At 39.5% G+C, this 17403-nt stretch overlaps 1 protein-coding gene across 5 annotated transcripts in view; it reads left to right on the top strand.

Annotated features, from left to right (window-relative positions):
- The window catches only part of SMAD1 (SMAD family member 1), a 54987-nt gene extending 41240 nt beyond the window's left edge, over positions 1 to 13747 (top strand). For all 5 annotated transcript variants that reach the window (XM_090287881.1, XM_090287880.1, XM_090287883.1 and 2 more), the window contains 4 exons: positions 396 to 512; positions 4054 to 4275; positions 10038 to 10294; positions 13438 to 13747. In XM_090287881.1, coding sequence (XP_090144007.1) covers positions 396 to 512; positions 4054 to 4275; positions 10038 to 10294; positions 13438 to 13581 — 740 coding nt within the window. In that variant the 3' untranslated portion in view covers positions 13582 to 13747. The remainder of the gene's footprint in view (positions 1 to 395; positions 513 to 4053; positions 4276 to 10037; positions 10295 to 13437) is intronic.
- Positions 13748 to 17403: the final 3656 nt, after the last annotated feature.

Genomic DNA, 17403 nt, shown 5'->3' on the forward strand with positions numbered 1-17403 from the left:
CCCCTTCTGTTAAGAAGTCCTGTGTGGCTTTCAAAGGAACCTGGGGAAAGCGGAGGGCCTGTCCTGTCCCCGGGGCTGTAGGGAAGATTGTTTGGATGCTGGTCTGATTGTTTTAGTGGCATGACCCTGGGTAGGCAGTGAGCTTCTGGAACTGGCAGTTGGTGCCTTTCCTCTCAGTGAATTTTTACTAAAATTGTATACATTCGCAAGACGGTATAGTCATTTTCAGAAAGCGCACAGCAAGTCCAGTATCTGTAGCGCCCAGTGTTCAGACGCGGAGGTTGAAATGGCAGCTTTTAACCTCCAGAGTTTCAGCAGGAATTCTCAGGAGAGAATATATGTTTTAAGTGTTTGTGTTTATTAAGGATAAAAGAATCCTTTTTTAAACTTTGCAGCTGATACCCCTCCACCTGCTTACCTGCCTCCTGAAGACCCCATGTCCCAGGACGTGTCTCAGCCGATGGACACAAACATGATGGCCCCTTCGCTGCCCTCAGAAATCAGCAGAGGAGGTAAAATGCACTGCTCCTCATTCCCCTTTCGAAAGTCTCAAGTTGATCTGTCCAAATGTTACTTTCTCTCACAAAATTTTACCTGTCCTTAAAAAGATAGCACAATGGGAACAAGTAGAAAGAACCTAGGGATGTGAACAACCGGTGGGGATCGGCTTGGGGGGGGCGGGGCAGGGGAGAACAACAGGGTGGGGGGAATGGGACAACCGCAATCGAACAACAATAAAATTTTAAAACATGAAAAAAAAGCACAGTAAGAGAAGTTCTATAGAAACACTTCTCTGAATTACAAGTAAGTCTTTTATATGAAGAACAACCTTAACTGATTTAACTAATAGAGGCCGAAGTGTAGTTGCGCTTCCATACCCAGTCATTTTGAATTGGTGACAAAAGAATATTTTCAGCCAAGGGTAGAAGGGTATTGAGAAACAATGAGCATAACAATACTGAAGAGGAGTTTCCACTGGTGATTTCCCAAATTAGGAGTTCACATAACAAGGCTTCCCAGAAGGTTCTTTTGTCGTTCGGGTAGATACTCATAAACCACATCTATTGCCTAGCCCTCGTGTGTGCAGAGCTGCAACTGGGACAAACGAACAGCATATGTTTCTTTCTCGCTGTTTTTATGTGTTTCTAACCTTGCTGCAAAAATGAATTGAGTCACATGTTTTTCCTGTTTCTACCCGAAATAACTTGAAGGAGACCCGAGCACTTCTGTCCCTCCCTATAGCGGAGAGCGGGTCTGTGTGTCCATGCTCCTCGGCAGTCACCGGGGAGGATGCCCTTGATGGTCCCTCCCCGGCTGCACTGCCAAGTTCAGGGGCCCGAAGCGTGCAGGGAGCTCAGGGTAGTGCAAGAGCAGCCATCGGTAACATGTAATGAATGAACACAGTGTGTTCCAATAAAGCTTTATTTATAGAAAGAGGCAACAGTCTGTCTCTGCACATCGGTACAAAGTCATGAATAAAATGCTCCCAGTTAACCTCTCATGGAGGACAGTGCTCCCAGGTGGGCGCTCAGCCCATGACCTGGATCATTGAATTTGTGTAAATGTTATGGAACTTGAGGTGAAAGTGCAATTAGATCACTAGGTTTGGCTTATTAGTTCATCCTCATCAGCTTTTTAATTAAGATCGGGGATACCTTAGACTTGGTCAGACTTGCCTGTGTTTTGTACGTTAAAAATTGATGATTAACTCAAAGAGCCTTTCGTAGGTGGGCAGTGTGATGAACTGCAGTCCACACCTTTTTAATCGATAAAGCATTTTCATGTCTCTCTCGTTGGCCCTGAAGATCTCTAGCACATCTTCTCAAACATCTAATTATGAGCCAACCAAGTCTGGTGGGAAAAAATAGCCCCCGTCTCACACATCTTAGGGATTTTTACTTGGGGAGCGGGGGAGCAGGAAAGAACAGGCACAGCATATACACAAGAGCACATAGGCCCCTGTAGCTGGTGGTGTTCGGCCTAGGATGTCTGATTTCAGGAAACTGACCTTTAAATTGTTTTAAAACTTTTCCTTTGAATAGCTTTAAGTTTTTCCCTCATTAGAATAAATTTATCGTTAATGCTTTCCTGAGGAAGGAATAGCTGACCTTTTTGTTGCTGTTTCATATTTGGTGGTTTTCCTGGAGCAGGGGTCAGCAAACCACAGACTACAGGTCCATCCCGACCGCTGCCTGTTTTTATAAATAAAGCTTTATTGGAGCACACCGTGGTCATTGTTACATCTTACCTGTGGCTGCTCTTGCACTACCTGGGTACAGTTGAATAGTTGCAGGAGAAACAAGTCTCAGACCTAGAGGAATAGTGTTTTGAACAACCCCGATAGCTGATAAAAGCCTTCTGTTAATGATGTTGCTGCCTTCTTTCAGAGTTGGCACTTATAAATCACATTCTGCTCTTTGATAAACAGCAAATTGCCAAGGGATAATCGCTTCGCAATAGGGAAGACAGTGTATACATTGGCTCACCTGCTTAAGTGTATAAAGCAAGCTAATGTTTGTGTGGTTGTCTTTCTTATTTTTTTATTAAATTTCTTGGGGTGACACTGGTTAATAAAATTATCTAGGTTTCAAGTGTACCTTCCTGTGATACATGGTCTGGAGAGTGCCTTGTGTGCTCAAAGCCACATCTTCTGTCACCGTAGACTGACCCCTTTTGCGCTTTACTGCCTCCTGCCCGGCTTCCCTCTGGTGACCGCCACACTGTTGTCTGTGTCTGTGAATTGTTTGTTCGTTTGTTTGTCTTGTTGTTCATTTGTTGCTTTCAGTCTTAGATCCCACATAGGAGTGAACTCATAGGGTTCTTGGCTTTTTCTGTCTGGCTTCTTTCACTTAGCAGGATATTCTCAAGGTCCATTCAAGTTGTCGCAAATGGCAGTATGTCATCTTTTCTTAGGGCTGGGTGGTTTCTTAATGACCGTTATCCTCGTTTCCTGTACCAAATTCTAAAGTAAAGTGCATTTTAATATTTATGGAGGTTGGTGTTAAGAATATAGAAGTACTTTTCTCTTAAAAATTATAGTTTGTGCCACCAGTATGGATTTTCTTTCTGTTTTTCTGTTTTGTATTTTTACGATTATACACTCAAGACTTCATAAACCTCAGATCATTACCGTATTGGCATACTGGCTATATGGTTTGCATTCCTGGAATCTCTTAACAGTATAAGAGGTTTCACTACAGAAGGAACTTATCTTTAGAACCTTTTAGTTGCAAATATTTAGAAGCGTGTTCTGTTTGGAGATTTGTTAGTCTTAAGAGATTTGACTTAACAAGCTGCATCCTGTCAGTAAAGTTGGGTAATTTCCATTGTTGGCCCATTCTGGGAATGGAGAGACAAAACACACCTGCTCTGCATGACTTCAAGCAAATATAAGGAAGTTAGCATGAAATCTGGATGAGAGAGATATGATTCATTCCGTAGGAACCGGCCAGCTGGCAGGATTTCTTCCTGAGTTTGAGGGCTGGAGCTGAACTGGAGCTCTGATAGTTAGTTATTGGCAACTTAATGTGAAGCAAAGTCACTGCTTATCAATAATTAGAAACTGATTTTCGTTGCTTTGAAGAAGCATAGGCAAACGAAGGCTCTGTGGAAAGTCATTCCTTTTCATGCCAGCACCTTTGGCATATTTCCTGTCCTCCATTGTTCTCTTCCCGCCTTGTTTTTTCATTCCACTTACCGCTGGTTGCATTTCTTCAGATGGTGAGCCAGGGTCTGTAATGGGGGTAATTTCCATTTTGGCATGTTGCAGAGCGTATTGTGAGTGTTCAGCCAGTGCGGTGGGTATGCGCGCGTAGCCGGCATTTCGGGTATCTGACGGTGAGTAGAGAAAACTTACTTTCCAACGAGAGGAGAATGTCACACTCGGTGAGGAGTACCTGCTTTAGACATCACAGGTGAACTGTACACAGTAAACCAGCAAATGCTTTTCCATAGCTTCCATCCGTGACCGGGAACCAACCTGACGACACACTTTCAGTCCTTGAGAGCCCAGGGCCCTCACCGCGGCTGCCTCTAAGCTGTTCTTTCTTACAGATGTTCAGGCGGTTGCTTATGAGGAACCAAAGCACTGGTGCTCTATTGTCTACTATGAGCTCAATAACCGCGTGGGGGAGGCATTCCACGCCTCCTCCACAAGTGTGTTGGTGGATGGTTTCACCGATCCGTCCAACAACAAGAACCGCTTCTGCCTTGGGCTGCTGTCCAATGTTAACCGGAATTCCACTATTGAAAACACGAGGCGGCATATTGGAAAAGGTGAGTTTTTACCTGACCCTCTTCTCAATGTCTGTCTGGTGTCCCTGTTCCCCCAGAACTGCTTAGTCTTTTCCTGTAGCAAACTAGCGTAGCAACGCCAGGTGATAGGTACTTGGTGACGGTGTATAAATATGTTTCCAATTTGTATTATCAGGAGGTTCACCTTCCAATCAGTGATTTTTTTTTGTGGGCTACCAACATAAAATAATCCGTAGTAATTAGCAGAAATGGTGGTTTGCTATATGGGAACACTTGGCCTATCTTATCTTTTGCTACAGAATGGGATTCCTGTTAAAAGTTACTTGCAACCTAAAAGTAAAGGCAAATGAAAATAAGTAAACCTAATGTATTTCAAATGAATACTATAACTCACAGAAGGGAAAAGAAAAAGAATGAACTAATCCAAAACAATTTATGAATATAGTATTTAGCTATATATCCTCAGTCTGGGTAGAGTAGAATGATTATAAATAAACCCTGGACTGTTTTGAGTGGCTTAATTATTTAGTAGCTGTATGAATTAAACAGTTCTCAAACTTTTAGATTATATTATAAAATTAATATTGAATGTGATTTTTTTGGAAGCCTAGGTTTTTCACTATGAAATAAGAGACCTACAAGTGTGGAAGAGGGCAAAGAAACCCTGTGGAAGTATCAGTGTGAAATCATGATTTTAATATGCATATATGATCTCATGTATATGTGTGTGTGTGTGTGTGTGTGTGTGTGTGTGTGCATAGATAGGCGTGTTTATACATGCAGTAGTTTCTGATGTGTCTGCTGAAAGGGCCAAGAGGCAAAGATATTCAGAAGCAGTAAACACATCTAGTGCTCAGATCAACATCCCCACCACTATTTCCCACCAAGAGGCACCAGGGTTCCCTGGAGAAAGGGCTCACTCCAAGGTTGTGACAGGCAGGCACAAGATGAGCCTGGAATATTCTGTCAGAAAGTACCAAAATGCTCAGGAAAATGATGGGGGCACATCACAGGAGCCAAATTGGAGGGACTTTCACTAGACAACAGTAAGATAATTTGAGTACCAAACTAATCAAGTACAGTGATGAATTTTAAACCCCTGAAAAGCAATAGTAATTCAGAAGTCCACGTAATGAGCAGGGAAGTAAATGGATGGGAAAGGCTGGTTGGCTAATTAATGTAGGGTGAGTGCTGGAGTTGGAAAGTCATCGTTTTGCAGCCATCAGGCAGCAGTCACCAATGGATGCTAAATATGGGAAGAATTTTTTAAATGAGAATCAGGATATGTGTATGTATGGTCTTAAAGTGTTTCTTCACAGACAGCTTATTAGTTTCAAGGGAGAATAAAGATCCGCAGTTACACAGGGGAGGAATTGAACTACATCTTGACTGGGAGGTCAAAATTATCACCACCAGGGACAGATGGATGGATACCATGTACCTCCAGATGTGATGGTGGGAGAAGGAAATAACATCACCTGTGGAAAATTCCAGCTGCGAATGCAAATCTGCATCTAATAATCAGGAAACCTCAGAGAGATCCAAAATAAGGAGTGTTTTATTAGAAAAGGGGAGGAGAGACTCTGTTCTCCCAAAATATCAATGTCAAAAGACAAAGGTGTGGGAACGTTCCAGATTAAAAGAGATTCAAGAGCTATGACAGCTCTCTGTTATCATCTGACCCTGGATGTAACCCTCTGTTAGATGGGGAAGAGTGCTATAAAGGACATTATGGGGCCAACACGCAAAATGAGAATATGAGTGGTAGGTTAAAGTATTATACCAACGTTAAATGTCCTGGCGTCGCTAAGCACACTCTGCCTGTGAGCGAGAATGTCCCTATTCTTAGTTAGAAATAAATGCTTAAGCATTTGGGGATAAAGGGCCGTGATGAAATAAATGTTTCAGGAAGAAATTATATATATATATATATATATATATATATATATATACACACACACACACACATATGCATACATACATACATACAGAGTGTGGCATAATTTATAGTTGTAATACAAATAAATGATACAATAATTAAGAAGAGAAGAATAAACTGTTTCACCTAAAACTGTAAGCCTGCTTTTACCCCACCCTGTGTGTGTGTGTGTATGTGTATATGTATGAGTGTATGTGTGTGTATATATGTAAACAATCCTGTGTTAGAATATATATTTGTGTATATATGCATCTGCACGTGTGTGTGTATGGGTGTGCGTAAAAGAACAGGGGAGGGAGGTGTAAATGATAAAACATGTGGAGTAAATTGTCATAATTGATGAATCTGGATGCTGGTTATATGGGTGTTCTTTGATGTGTTTTTCTCATTCTATAAGTTTGAAATTATTTACAGAGTAACAGGTTTTTTTTAAATGACCTATGGCCCTGACTGGTGTGGCTTGGTTGGGCATCGTCCTGCAGAGCAAGAGGTCGCCAGTTTGATTCCCGGTCCAGGCACATGCCTAGGTTGCAGGTTTGGTTCCCAGTCTGGGCACTTGTAAGAAGCAACTGACTGATGTTTCTCTCCCTCTCTTTCTCCCTCCCTTACCCTCTCTCTAAAATATAAATAAAATATATTTTTAAAGAATGACCTATGAAATTTAGAACAGTGGATCAAATTAAAAGGTTATTTAATGGATGCTTAAAACACATTTGAGATAAAGTTTAACATTTAATCCTGAAACAGACAGACAACTCTTAAAGCAGGAATTGATAGTTAGTTCCTTAATATGATTAAGAGAGAAGAAAAACCTAAGCTACACGTTTAATGATGAAATGCTAGAACTTAGGTTCATAACATACAATATCTCCTTCTGGACTGTAAACCCCTGAAATTGTGGATAAACACAATTTTGCATACATTCGGGATGGAGGGACATATTTTTCATTAAGTTCTAAAGTTGGCCATTACTCCAAAGTAGTAAAAAGCCATTCTGCTCTGGGACATACCTATTGAAAATTGGGAAGAAGATAAGAATTCTGGGAATGCTATTATTTAAAATTGTTCCAGATGCATTGACTATTGTAGAATTACAGATAATGGAAATAAGCCAAAATAATCATTATTTGCAGATGATATGGTTCATTAATTGGTTGCTAATATACTTGGGATAGATTTTTTGGGAGAGGGAGATAGATTCTTGAAGTGAAATCAGTGGGTCATAAACTCTTGATCTGTTTTGCTAAATTACTTTTCCAGGAAGCTTTTATTAATTTCCACGTGTACCAGAAGTTTATAAGTGCCTTCCCTCCTTCACCCATATCAGTATTATTTATGGTCATTGTTTTCATTCAGATGATATGCTTGTTTATCTAGAAATCTCCAATGTTCTGTTTTTAGAAGTTATATGTCAGTTTCCTTTAATCTAGCAATAACCACTTAGAAAATATAGTATAGGAGAAAATTACATTCCAAATAGCAAAAGAAAACATAAAATTTTTGGAAATATTCTGAACTAGCAATATATGAGATTTATGTAAAGAAAACCAAATTTTACTGCAAGAGAAAGAAAATTTGAATGAATAAATAGGCAGTCTGTGTTCCTTAAAGAGAAGGCCTAATATTGTAAGAGAATTTTGAGGGTATTCATTCTTCCTAATTTAATTTATAGTTTAAAACAATCCATGTCAGAATCAAAGCATAATGTTTTTTGAAAGTCGAAAAATGTATCTGAATATTATAAACAAGTGAAAATAGCTAAATTTTTTAAATGTAAGAGTAAAGAAAATGTACTTGATGTTAGGGTTAATAAGGCATTATGCAGCTACAATTAAATCAGTGTGTAGACAAAACAGTAGACTAAATTAAAGTCAGACTATACTGTATTTTAAATTTTAATGTATGTTAAGTGAAGCATAACAGACCAGTAGAGTGTTCTTCTAATGGTCCTGCAGTAACGAAGCCAGCTTTGGGGTGAGGCTGCAGAGAGAAACCTTGACCTCACTCCATATAGGGAAATAGATTAATGAGTTGAAAAAAAAATTTTAAGGCAAGCTATTAAAAATCTAGAAGAAAACATATTTGATCAGAGAGGTAGAAACCTTTTCTAAGCGTATAAAGCAACAGGAAAGATCACAAGAGATTTGACTACTTAATGACTTCAAACTTCAGTAGGTTAAAAAAAATCAAACAAGAAAGACAAAGGACTAATGGGGAAACAAATAAATTATATGTGCAACTCATAAAAAATAAAAATACTAGAACCCTGGTGGGATAAATAGGTAAGAAATATGAACAGTGAATTCATAAGAGAAACAAGATGACTAATAAACATATGAAATCATCATACCAGCCGCACGTGCAAATTAAAACAATATTGTTTCTCAGCTCTTAATTAGGAAAGTTCTGTTTTTGTTTTAAACTCAGACTCAATACTGGCATGGGTGGTACGAGAACTGTACCATGGACTACTGGCGTGGAGGGTGTAAATTGATATAAGCATTCTGGAAAGTCATTTGGCAAAGTGAATCAAAAGGGTTCGATCCAGTGACTTAACTTCCAGGAATCTCTCCTAAGGAAATCATGAAAAATGATCCAGAGACATTTATCATGGCATTGTCATAGTAGCTGAAAATTAATGTGGACACAATGGTCCAGAAATGGGAGAATTGTTAAATAAATGGTTCTATCCATACAGTCATGGAAATATTTTATATGTTTGCAAAGAAAGTGTAATGATACTCAAAACCTAATACAGTATGTCAAACTGTAAACAAATCTTGTTGCCTCTAGGTCCCCAAAGAAATGCAAATATTTTCTGCTTTATAGTTTGTTCTACTTTCTAAATTTTCTAAAATGAAAATTTCTCATTTTTATAATCAAGGAGAAAAGTAAAAAACAAACACAGCATGTACTTTTCAGTTGTTTTTTTCTGTATCAGGCAGAAGGAACTTTTGCTCCAGCAGCTATTTAATTGTTACAGAAGTCTTAGCCATTGTGTGTACATGTAAACACAACCCGCAATATTTTGTATGAGACAGTAGTTTTAGCATTGAATAAACCACATGAGTTACCTGCAAGGCAGATAGATCGTTTAAAGCGAAATGGGATGGGATTTTGTTTGCTGGGTGACCTATAACAAAGTAATCTCCCTCAATGGTATGGGGCTTTGTCAGGATGGTTTTCCTCCCCTTTCCTTTTTAGAAAGGCTGGGGTAAGATCAATTTCCTACACCCCTGGCAGTCTGGACCTCACAGGAAAAAGTTCGGAGCAGATGGTAGTTCAGTGAGATCAGATTCCACACAGCATGAATTATTTTTCTAGTGTTTTTTCTCCTGGACCTTACATCTTGGAGCTCTTAGCAATACTTCCTCCACCTGTGGCTTTCTGGTTCTTCCACGTGTCTCAATCCTCCCTGCTCCTACCCTGAAAGTTTTCAAACAACTTAACTGCAAAATAAATGCAAACGAGCTCTGTGATAAAGGTGTGCAGGAGCCATCCCATAATAAAGTCCAGCTCTATTGTGCTGTATTTTAAAATGGGAATCTACTTGGCCAAATCAGGCATTAAACACTTAGCAGAATGAAATTGCTACACCTGGTTACTGATTTTTAAGAGACTCTGTTGTATTATTTCCTAGAAGCCTAGACATGCATGTTGACATATGGACCCTATATTAACTAATGGAATTAACTAAGATTCCGTCAGTCATGCAAGACTTGGAGAATAGCTACCAGTCTAATTAGCCAAAGTTTAAATCCATGTAAATGTCTATATTGAAGCTACGTGTGCTTTCCAGCTATAAACCACGGTAAGGACTAAGTCTGTGCTTCATTGCCTGCAGGAGTCCATCTGTACTATGTCGGAGGGGAGGTTTATGCCGAGTGCCTCAGCGACAGCAGCATCTTCGTGCAGAGCCGAAACTGCAACTACCACCACGGCTTTCATCCCACTACTGTTTGCAAGATCCCGAGTGGGTGCAGTCTGAAGATTTTTAATAACCAGGAGTTTGCCCAGTTACTGGCCCAGTCTGTGAACCACGGTTTCGAGACCGTCTATGAGCTCACAAAAATGTGTACTATACGCATGAGCTTTGTGAAGGTGAGTGCGCGCTCGGTCCTCTGGCTGGGCTTTACCACACCTGTGCTGTGCTGTCTCCCGATATTGAAATCTGCATCTTCTTGACGTGTGTCCACAGAAGCACACGTAGACTTATCATCTAGGCATTTTTAAGCTTAAACAAGGATGTCAGTTATTAGGAGAATACAGCAGGTCCTTGAAAAATGTCATTCATTTCATTCCATGTCATTTTCTTATGACATTGACAAGATACCATAGAAACTTCACTCTTGTTTATATTACCCTGTGATAAAATTGATTTTGCATATGCGTCATTGCACTTAAAGTCACAGACCATTAAGGGAGGACTTACTGTGTCACTGAAATACACAAGTGTGTGTTAACTGTCAATAGTAGCAGGCTTTAATCACTTTTCCTTATTTGGATAGCACTATTTTAGCTATTACGATATCATTGCAATACATTACATACTTAATATATGCAGTTTAAATGCATGGTTGTCTTATGAGATTAATTCAAAGAACACTCCCCCCTCCCTTTTTTTCCATTCTGTGTTTTAAGATGATGACAGCTCTTGCTTTAGTTTCAGCAATAAGCAAGTAATCTTTTTGTAAAAATAAAACGTCATCACAACTTCATTGCAATTTTTTCAGTGGTTCTAGTAAACCCTATGATTTTCTTATAATTCAGAAAGTAATAAGGCCTTTACCCAAAGATAAAGAGGTGCCTTAGCTCTAAGACCATCTTGTAAGGTTTGAGGAGGGGGCAGGTTGAAGACATTGCTTACAATGATTGATCTCTTTGCTGCCGCCTCTTTTACCTCAGAGAAATAAAAATATTTAAGGTGCATTGAAATATTTAAAAATTTAAACATCTGATTAAATTTCATGAGTCAATAACTTATTCTAGTCACTGGCTGACTTGTCACTGAATTCTCAAAAATAACTTTTTATCCTCTGTTACCTTGAGAAACAAAATTAATTATATATTTGGGTGAGGCAACCACCTTTCATGTCCTCTCTTCAGAAGCTCACCTAACTTGTTGTTAAACCTGTTTTGTAATGTATTTATTGCAGAGGGCAATTTGGGAACCTGACTTGGTTAATCATCCTTGAGATCAGATATCCTTCCTGGAATATCCTTTTTTTTTTTTTCCCCCCCTACTTCTTTGCATTTTAGTAACAGATTTTCAGTGTTTTCTCTTCACGTTGTTTTTCTCAAAGCTTAATTCTACAGCTCTTCATTGCTGAGTCTAGTATCTTTTTAGTATTAAAGGAGGCTTTTTCACCTTTTGAAGAAGTTTACCTATATGCTTTGTACGTGTGAAACTACAAAGACCTTTCTCATTCATTATTAACACTTAACATTTAGTTTCTGATTTAGCATTTTTGCTAAAATGAACTGTCACATGAAGACAGTGACTTGCCCAGCAGAGTTTTGTGTTCGCTGTTTTTATTGCTATGCAGGAAAGAATCTCTCTTGAGAGGGAGAGAATCAGGTTCTAGTTCAGTCTGCTATTGTAACCATGTGGTAAAGTCCCAGGGGTATTTTTTTTCTGATCCTTGTGTTCCTCATCTTTAAAATGGGTGGATGGAGTCAAGAATTGTGGCGGTCATTGCTAAGGTCCCTTGACGAGTTCATTATTACTGAGGGACCACGCTAGAAGAATTTATGACTCCTGCTCAATTGGCTTTTTTCTCAAACTCATTTCATATTGATTACCCAATCAATTTTAATTATTTTACTTTTACACATTTTTAATTTACTTCCATACACATAAAAACAACCTTTACACAAATAAAAAGTGCTTATAACGCAAGGATATGCATTAAGAATATATTAGACTTCATTCAGCAAAATATTTGGGTGCTACTTCAGAGAATTAATACACAGATGAAAAAGCACCTGAAGTTTCTAGCTTCAAGAGGCTTATGGCCTGGTAAATGTTGAATTATAATGTGATACGTGCTGGAGTGGAGAGTTATACAAGATATAATGGAAATAGCTGAGAAACTGGGTTTGGAGAGTTAAGGATGAGCAAATCTTCTTTTAAAGCTCCTGCTGACATGATAAAGGGCAGCTGCTTATTATACAGTAGCAACAAAACATTCAGACAGCATTGTTTATTACCAGAACGGCTGCATACTTCGCCCTCACACTTAGCACCTTGAGGAAATGATTCAGAACATTTTACTAATATTAATAGCCAGTCCCGTACTATTTTTAAGATGATCATTTTTGGACTTTAACATAAAATATATCTTTTGTAAGCTATTTGCATGATAAACTCCCCATAACTGAAAAATCCAAGTCAGTTCAGATGAACAGGTGTTTCTCTAGAGCTTCTGTTCTGTCCCAGTCTCTGCGTTGGGTGTTTGAGATTGAAGATGAATGAGACCTGGTCCCGTCTTCAGAGAAGTAGAGCCCAGTCGTCTCTGCTGTTCCTCATGAAACGAAGGTTTACCAGAACTCCACGTTCCGTGGCCCGCCACACCAATGAGTGTTTCACCTTGGCAGTGGCAAAATTACTGATCTGCATAGCAGCTTTCTTCTTTGCAACCTAGTGTTCCAATTCAGTGATCCTGACGCTGTCTGCCGAGCTATGTTCTCGTATAAAAGAATCATGGAATCTGTAGATTCAAGGCCATGATTTAGGGGGTAAATAACAGCTTTTGGGTACGCACATGCTTCTGCTGGTTGTGTTTAGAGAGTAACAGCTCAAGAGCTCTGTGTGAATAGGATGGCCCTCAGTGGCTGAATAGGAGAGAAACAGAATGTTCGTTTGTCTCACGTACCTTTTCCCTTATTTTCTTGATGACAAAATGAGAATTTAATAATATCTATCCCAATACTATAAGTAACATAATGGGCAGTGAAAGTGAGAGTTAAAAACTGGCCTTATTAAAACAACCTTGTCATGTATTTTTAAAACTTTCATTCCCCAAGACCAAGACTTAACTAATCCGGAGTCCATGGCTGGGCTTCAGGGAGCCCTGAACACACCCAGTTCCCTGAAAGTGCCTGCCAGACTGCGTGTGCGTGTGTGTGCCCCAGCACGTCTCATGGAAAGCATCCACATCTTCATGTCTGATGACGTGAACTTTTTACTTAATAAGTTGAACCACTGAGTTAAGCAAGTTCAATGACCAACATGTTGTTTCTAGGGTTGGGGAGCAGAGTACCACCGCCAGGATGTTACTAGCACCCCCTGCTGGATTGAGATCCACCTGCATGGCCCCCTCCAGTGGCTGGATAAAGTCCTCACTCAGATGGGTTCTCCTCATAACCCCATTTCATCTGTGTCTTAAGCGGCCTCGGGCGTCTGCCTCTGGAAAACTATTGAGCCTTGCATGTACTTGAAGGATGGATGAGTCAGACACAACTGAGAAACTGACAAAGGAGCCTCAACAAATACTTGACTTCTGTGACCAACTGTTGGATTCAGAAATTAAAAAAAAAAAAAAAAAAAAACAACCTTGGTAACATACTGTTGATATCAAGCATCTGTTTAGTTTACATTGTAACATTCTGTTGTAAAAATCACCTAAAATGCATACTTTTAGCAGGAGTTTGTGTGTAGTTAAAGGAGAGATGGCCAAGCCAGGGACACGTTATCTGTTGGAAAAACGGTCCTAAGAGATTCTTTTGTGTTTGGCACTTTAAGGTCATCGTTCAGCAGAAGTTTAGCATCAGTAGTCTTTCTTAAGTGTGTTTTTATCAGGGTTAGAGCCCACAGGGAGTCTTCTTTTCATGGGTTTTCATAGTATTTTAAAACTATTTGTTTAGTAAGGTGTTTGTTTTTTAAGTAAAGGTTAATCTTGGTGATATGCATAGTAATCTTTCTAAAGTTGTATGCTGACCATTACTGCTGTCAGAATAAAGTTAGGCATATGCTCTTTGCTAAATATATATGTACAGTATATTTGGGGGTTAAGAGGTGTTTAGGCTATAGTGGATTTAGGATACTGGAGGGGGTGGGGGTGCGGGAAAAGCAAACTACCGATATAGAATATACTGTAAAAACTCAGTTTGTTTGTTGCTTCAAAGAAACAAACTGTTGTCTTCATTTTGCTGTGTTTCAGTTTTTCGGAGATTTTTATCCTCCTTTTTGAGTTTTGGCATCTTCTGTTTCATTCGTTCCAAAAAGCAGTTATGCACAGCTGGTTAATACGTATAACTGTGAGAGCAAATGGATAATTCCAGCTATTCTGACATTGGCTGCAGAAACGTTTCAGTACCAATTGTATGGAGTGCTTGAATTTAATAAGCAGTTTTTATGGAGTTTACAGTACAGAAATAGGCTTTAATTTTCAAGTGAATTGTTTGCCAAACCTAGTCACGCTGTTAAATATTTGGAGGATTTAAAGAACATCCCGGTTTAAATCCATTTCAGACTTTTTAAATTTTTTGTACTATGTTTGGTTTTATTTTTGTCCTGCTAAACTTTTATATTCACTTATGCTCTCGTACATTGAGTACTTTATTCCAAAACTAGTGGGTTTTCTCTACTGGAAGTTTTAAATAAACGTCATTATTGCTTACTTTGATTAAAAATGTGTTGTTTCCTTTCTTTGCGCACTAGGTTTTATGACCCATAAGATTCACTACTCTTTTGAGGGATTTTTGTCAAATATTTGCCAAACATAACAAACTAAATTACTAACACAGACAGGGATACTGAATCATGATGAGAGCAGGGGCCCTTTGAATCAGAAAAGAAAGGACACGTGGGACTTTAAAAATTAAGATATATAAGCTTAACAAAATCTAGAATTCCTGATCTAAATGTATGGACATTTTTAGGTGGGGAATTATAGCAGCAGCAATTGTTGGTGGGTACCATTCAGTCAACCAAAAGTACCTCCGATTCCTAAACTTCAGATTAAATGCAAAGGTGATTGTGAAAGGCTGGAATATTAGGGGAGGAATGGGAACTAAAACTGCAGTAAGACAAGATGATTACAGCAGGTCCTCAAATTGTCACAGAGCGAAAGGGGGTTCTTCCCCGTGGCCCCTTGGTGTAAAACCCAACAACTAGTGTCGAGGAAAACAGGTCTTTATTTACAATATTCCAACCTGGGGAGGGCAGTGAGCACTTCAGCTCAGAGCCCTGTTCTCCCGCAGGACCCAGCACTTCCCTTGCTCCTCAAAAGACTAGAAGCTAAAAATGTGCCCAGAAGTTCCCCATCCCTTATCTGTCAGCTGTCTCCTTCAGGATCTGGGGTACGATGTCATCAGCCTCCGTATAACAGTCCAGGAAAACGTGCCATGTTGCACTGGATCACACGTGGTCCTCTCTCACTTTCAAAGCCGCAAGGAGTTCCTTCTCCGCCCTCCTTGCAAACCAAATGGATTTCCTCTCCTCTAAAATGATTGCACACTATTTTAAAACCCCTGACTGAATCCTGTGATGAAGTGGGGTGTGGTAACCAGTTCTGACCTTTCACAGACCCTTGTGCAGGCCCTGTATGCACTTTCTGCATCATTCCTTGGTCAAAATCCCTCCCATCTCCTTGGGGTCTTGGAAGAACCAAACCATCTGCATAACTAAGACACTAACCACCAGCCATAGTCATGCAAAGGCATCTTAAAGGCTGTTCCCTTTTCCCCATCCCCCAACCCACAGGCTCTGGGGATTTTTGGAGAACCTCACTCCCTAACAAAATGACATCTTGTTCAGAGTCAGTTTGTTACAATGTTGATGCAATGCCATAGGAACTCAACTCTTGTTTATATCAATTAACCTGATAAAATTAATCTGGCAAAATGGGTTTTCTTATATACCATTTCGCTTGACGTCACAGGACTTACTGACGTTAAGTGAGGACTTATTATACTTTTGCAATCTACCAGCCTGGGATCTTCTGCCACCCCCCACCCTGGCCCTCTAAACAAAGTTTGCCCCCCAAGGATGCAGATTTGAGGAGACAGATTTTTCTTTGGCCAAGGAGATGCCACTCTTTTTCCTTTACATTTTTATGCCTCTTTCCCAGAGTTATTGTCATCCCCTCTTAGTCCCCAAACTATGACTCAGTAGAAATGTCCACTGCCTCTTGCTGTCTCCAGAAACATCTTCGTGCAAATGGAGAAAATCAATGACTAGAAGACCTAATGTTGGAACATAAATTCATGTGTGTCTTTGTTGGGTCACTCAGCTACTGTGAGCCTCTGTTTGTGCATCTGTAAAATGGAGGTGATGCTGTGTTCTTACCTCAAAGTTGAGGTGAAGGTCTATTGGAAGAGAAATGTGTGTGAAAATACCTTGGAGACATAACTGCCCTAAGTATAGAGGCCTGTTTTCTTGAACCCTCCCCTATACTCCTGTTTTCCCACATACTTGCTAAGTCTTTCCTGGTACGGGTGATCTGGTTCAATGACAGGGATTTTTGAGCTACAATAAAAGAAGATCAATAAATTAAAACAATTGGACTTCAACAATGAGGTGTCACTGGAAATCATCTAAAAATAGAGCTCAGGTTAAGAATTCTCACCTTTTTCCTAGTGAACGGCTACTTTTTGCCTGACAGGACAGTTCTGCCAGTTGTTAATTGCATGTAGGAATGCCAGTAGCTTGGGAGAGCTACCAGATAAAACCCCAAGATCATCCAGTAGATTGACACCTATTGAAACCTTGGGAACTTGCAGCATGGTGCATAATTTCAGCCCCTTATGCTCAAATGCAATTATTTGTATAATTGGTAAAAGCTTACCGAAGACCATTGCCATCAGCCATGGGAGGCTATTAAGTCTCTTGGAAGTTGGTAACTAAAAGGAATGGAAAAGTCAAAGCAACTACATGTTTGGATTACTAGGAAAACAAGCTAGCTCAAAACAAAGCAATATGAGCTATTTCATAGTAGACGTATTATCAGCTACTAAGGAATAACAGGATGATTAGAAGTGGAAGGTTCTGAAGCCATTACGGACTCACTTCGTCAGTATTATTTGACCTACAGCGAGTTTCATAACATTTCTGCACCTGTTTCTTCATCTATAAAAACAGGCAATAAATCATATCATGGGGTAACCCTGTAGATCATTTTTATAGATAATTTTCTTTAATCAAAATAATACTTGCTTACTAAAGACCCTTCAAGTCCAGGAAAAACAAAAAGAAGAAATTAAAAGTC

The sequence above is a fragment of the Furipterus horrens genome, unplaced genomic scaffold (genome assembly GCF_987537825.1).
Source record: "Furipterus horrens unplaced genomic scaffold, mFurHor1.1.pri manual_scaffold_10, whole genome shotgun sequence".
NCBI lineage: Eukaryota > Metazoa > Chordata > Mammalia > Chiroptera > Furipteridae > Furipterus > Furipterus horrens.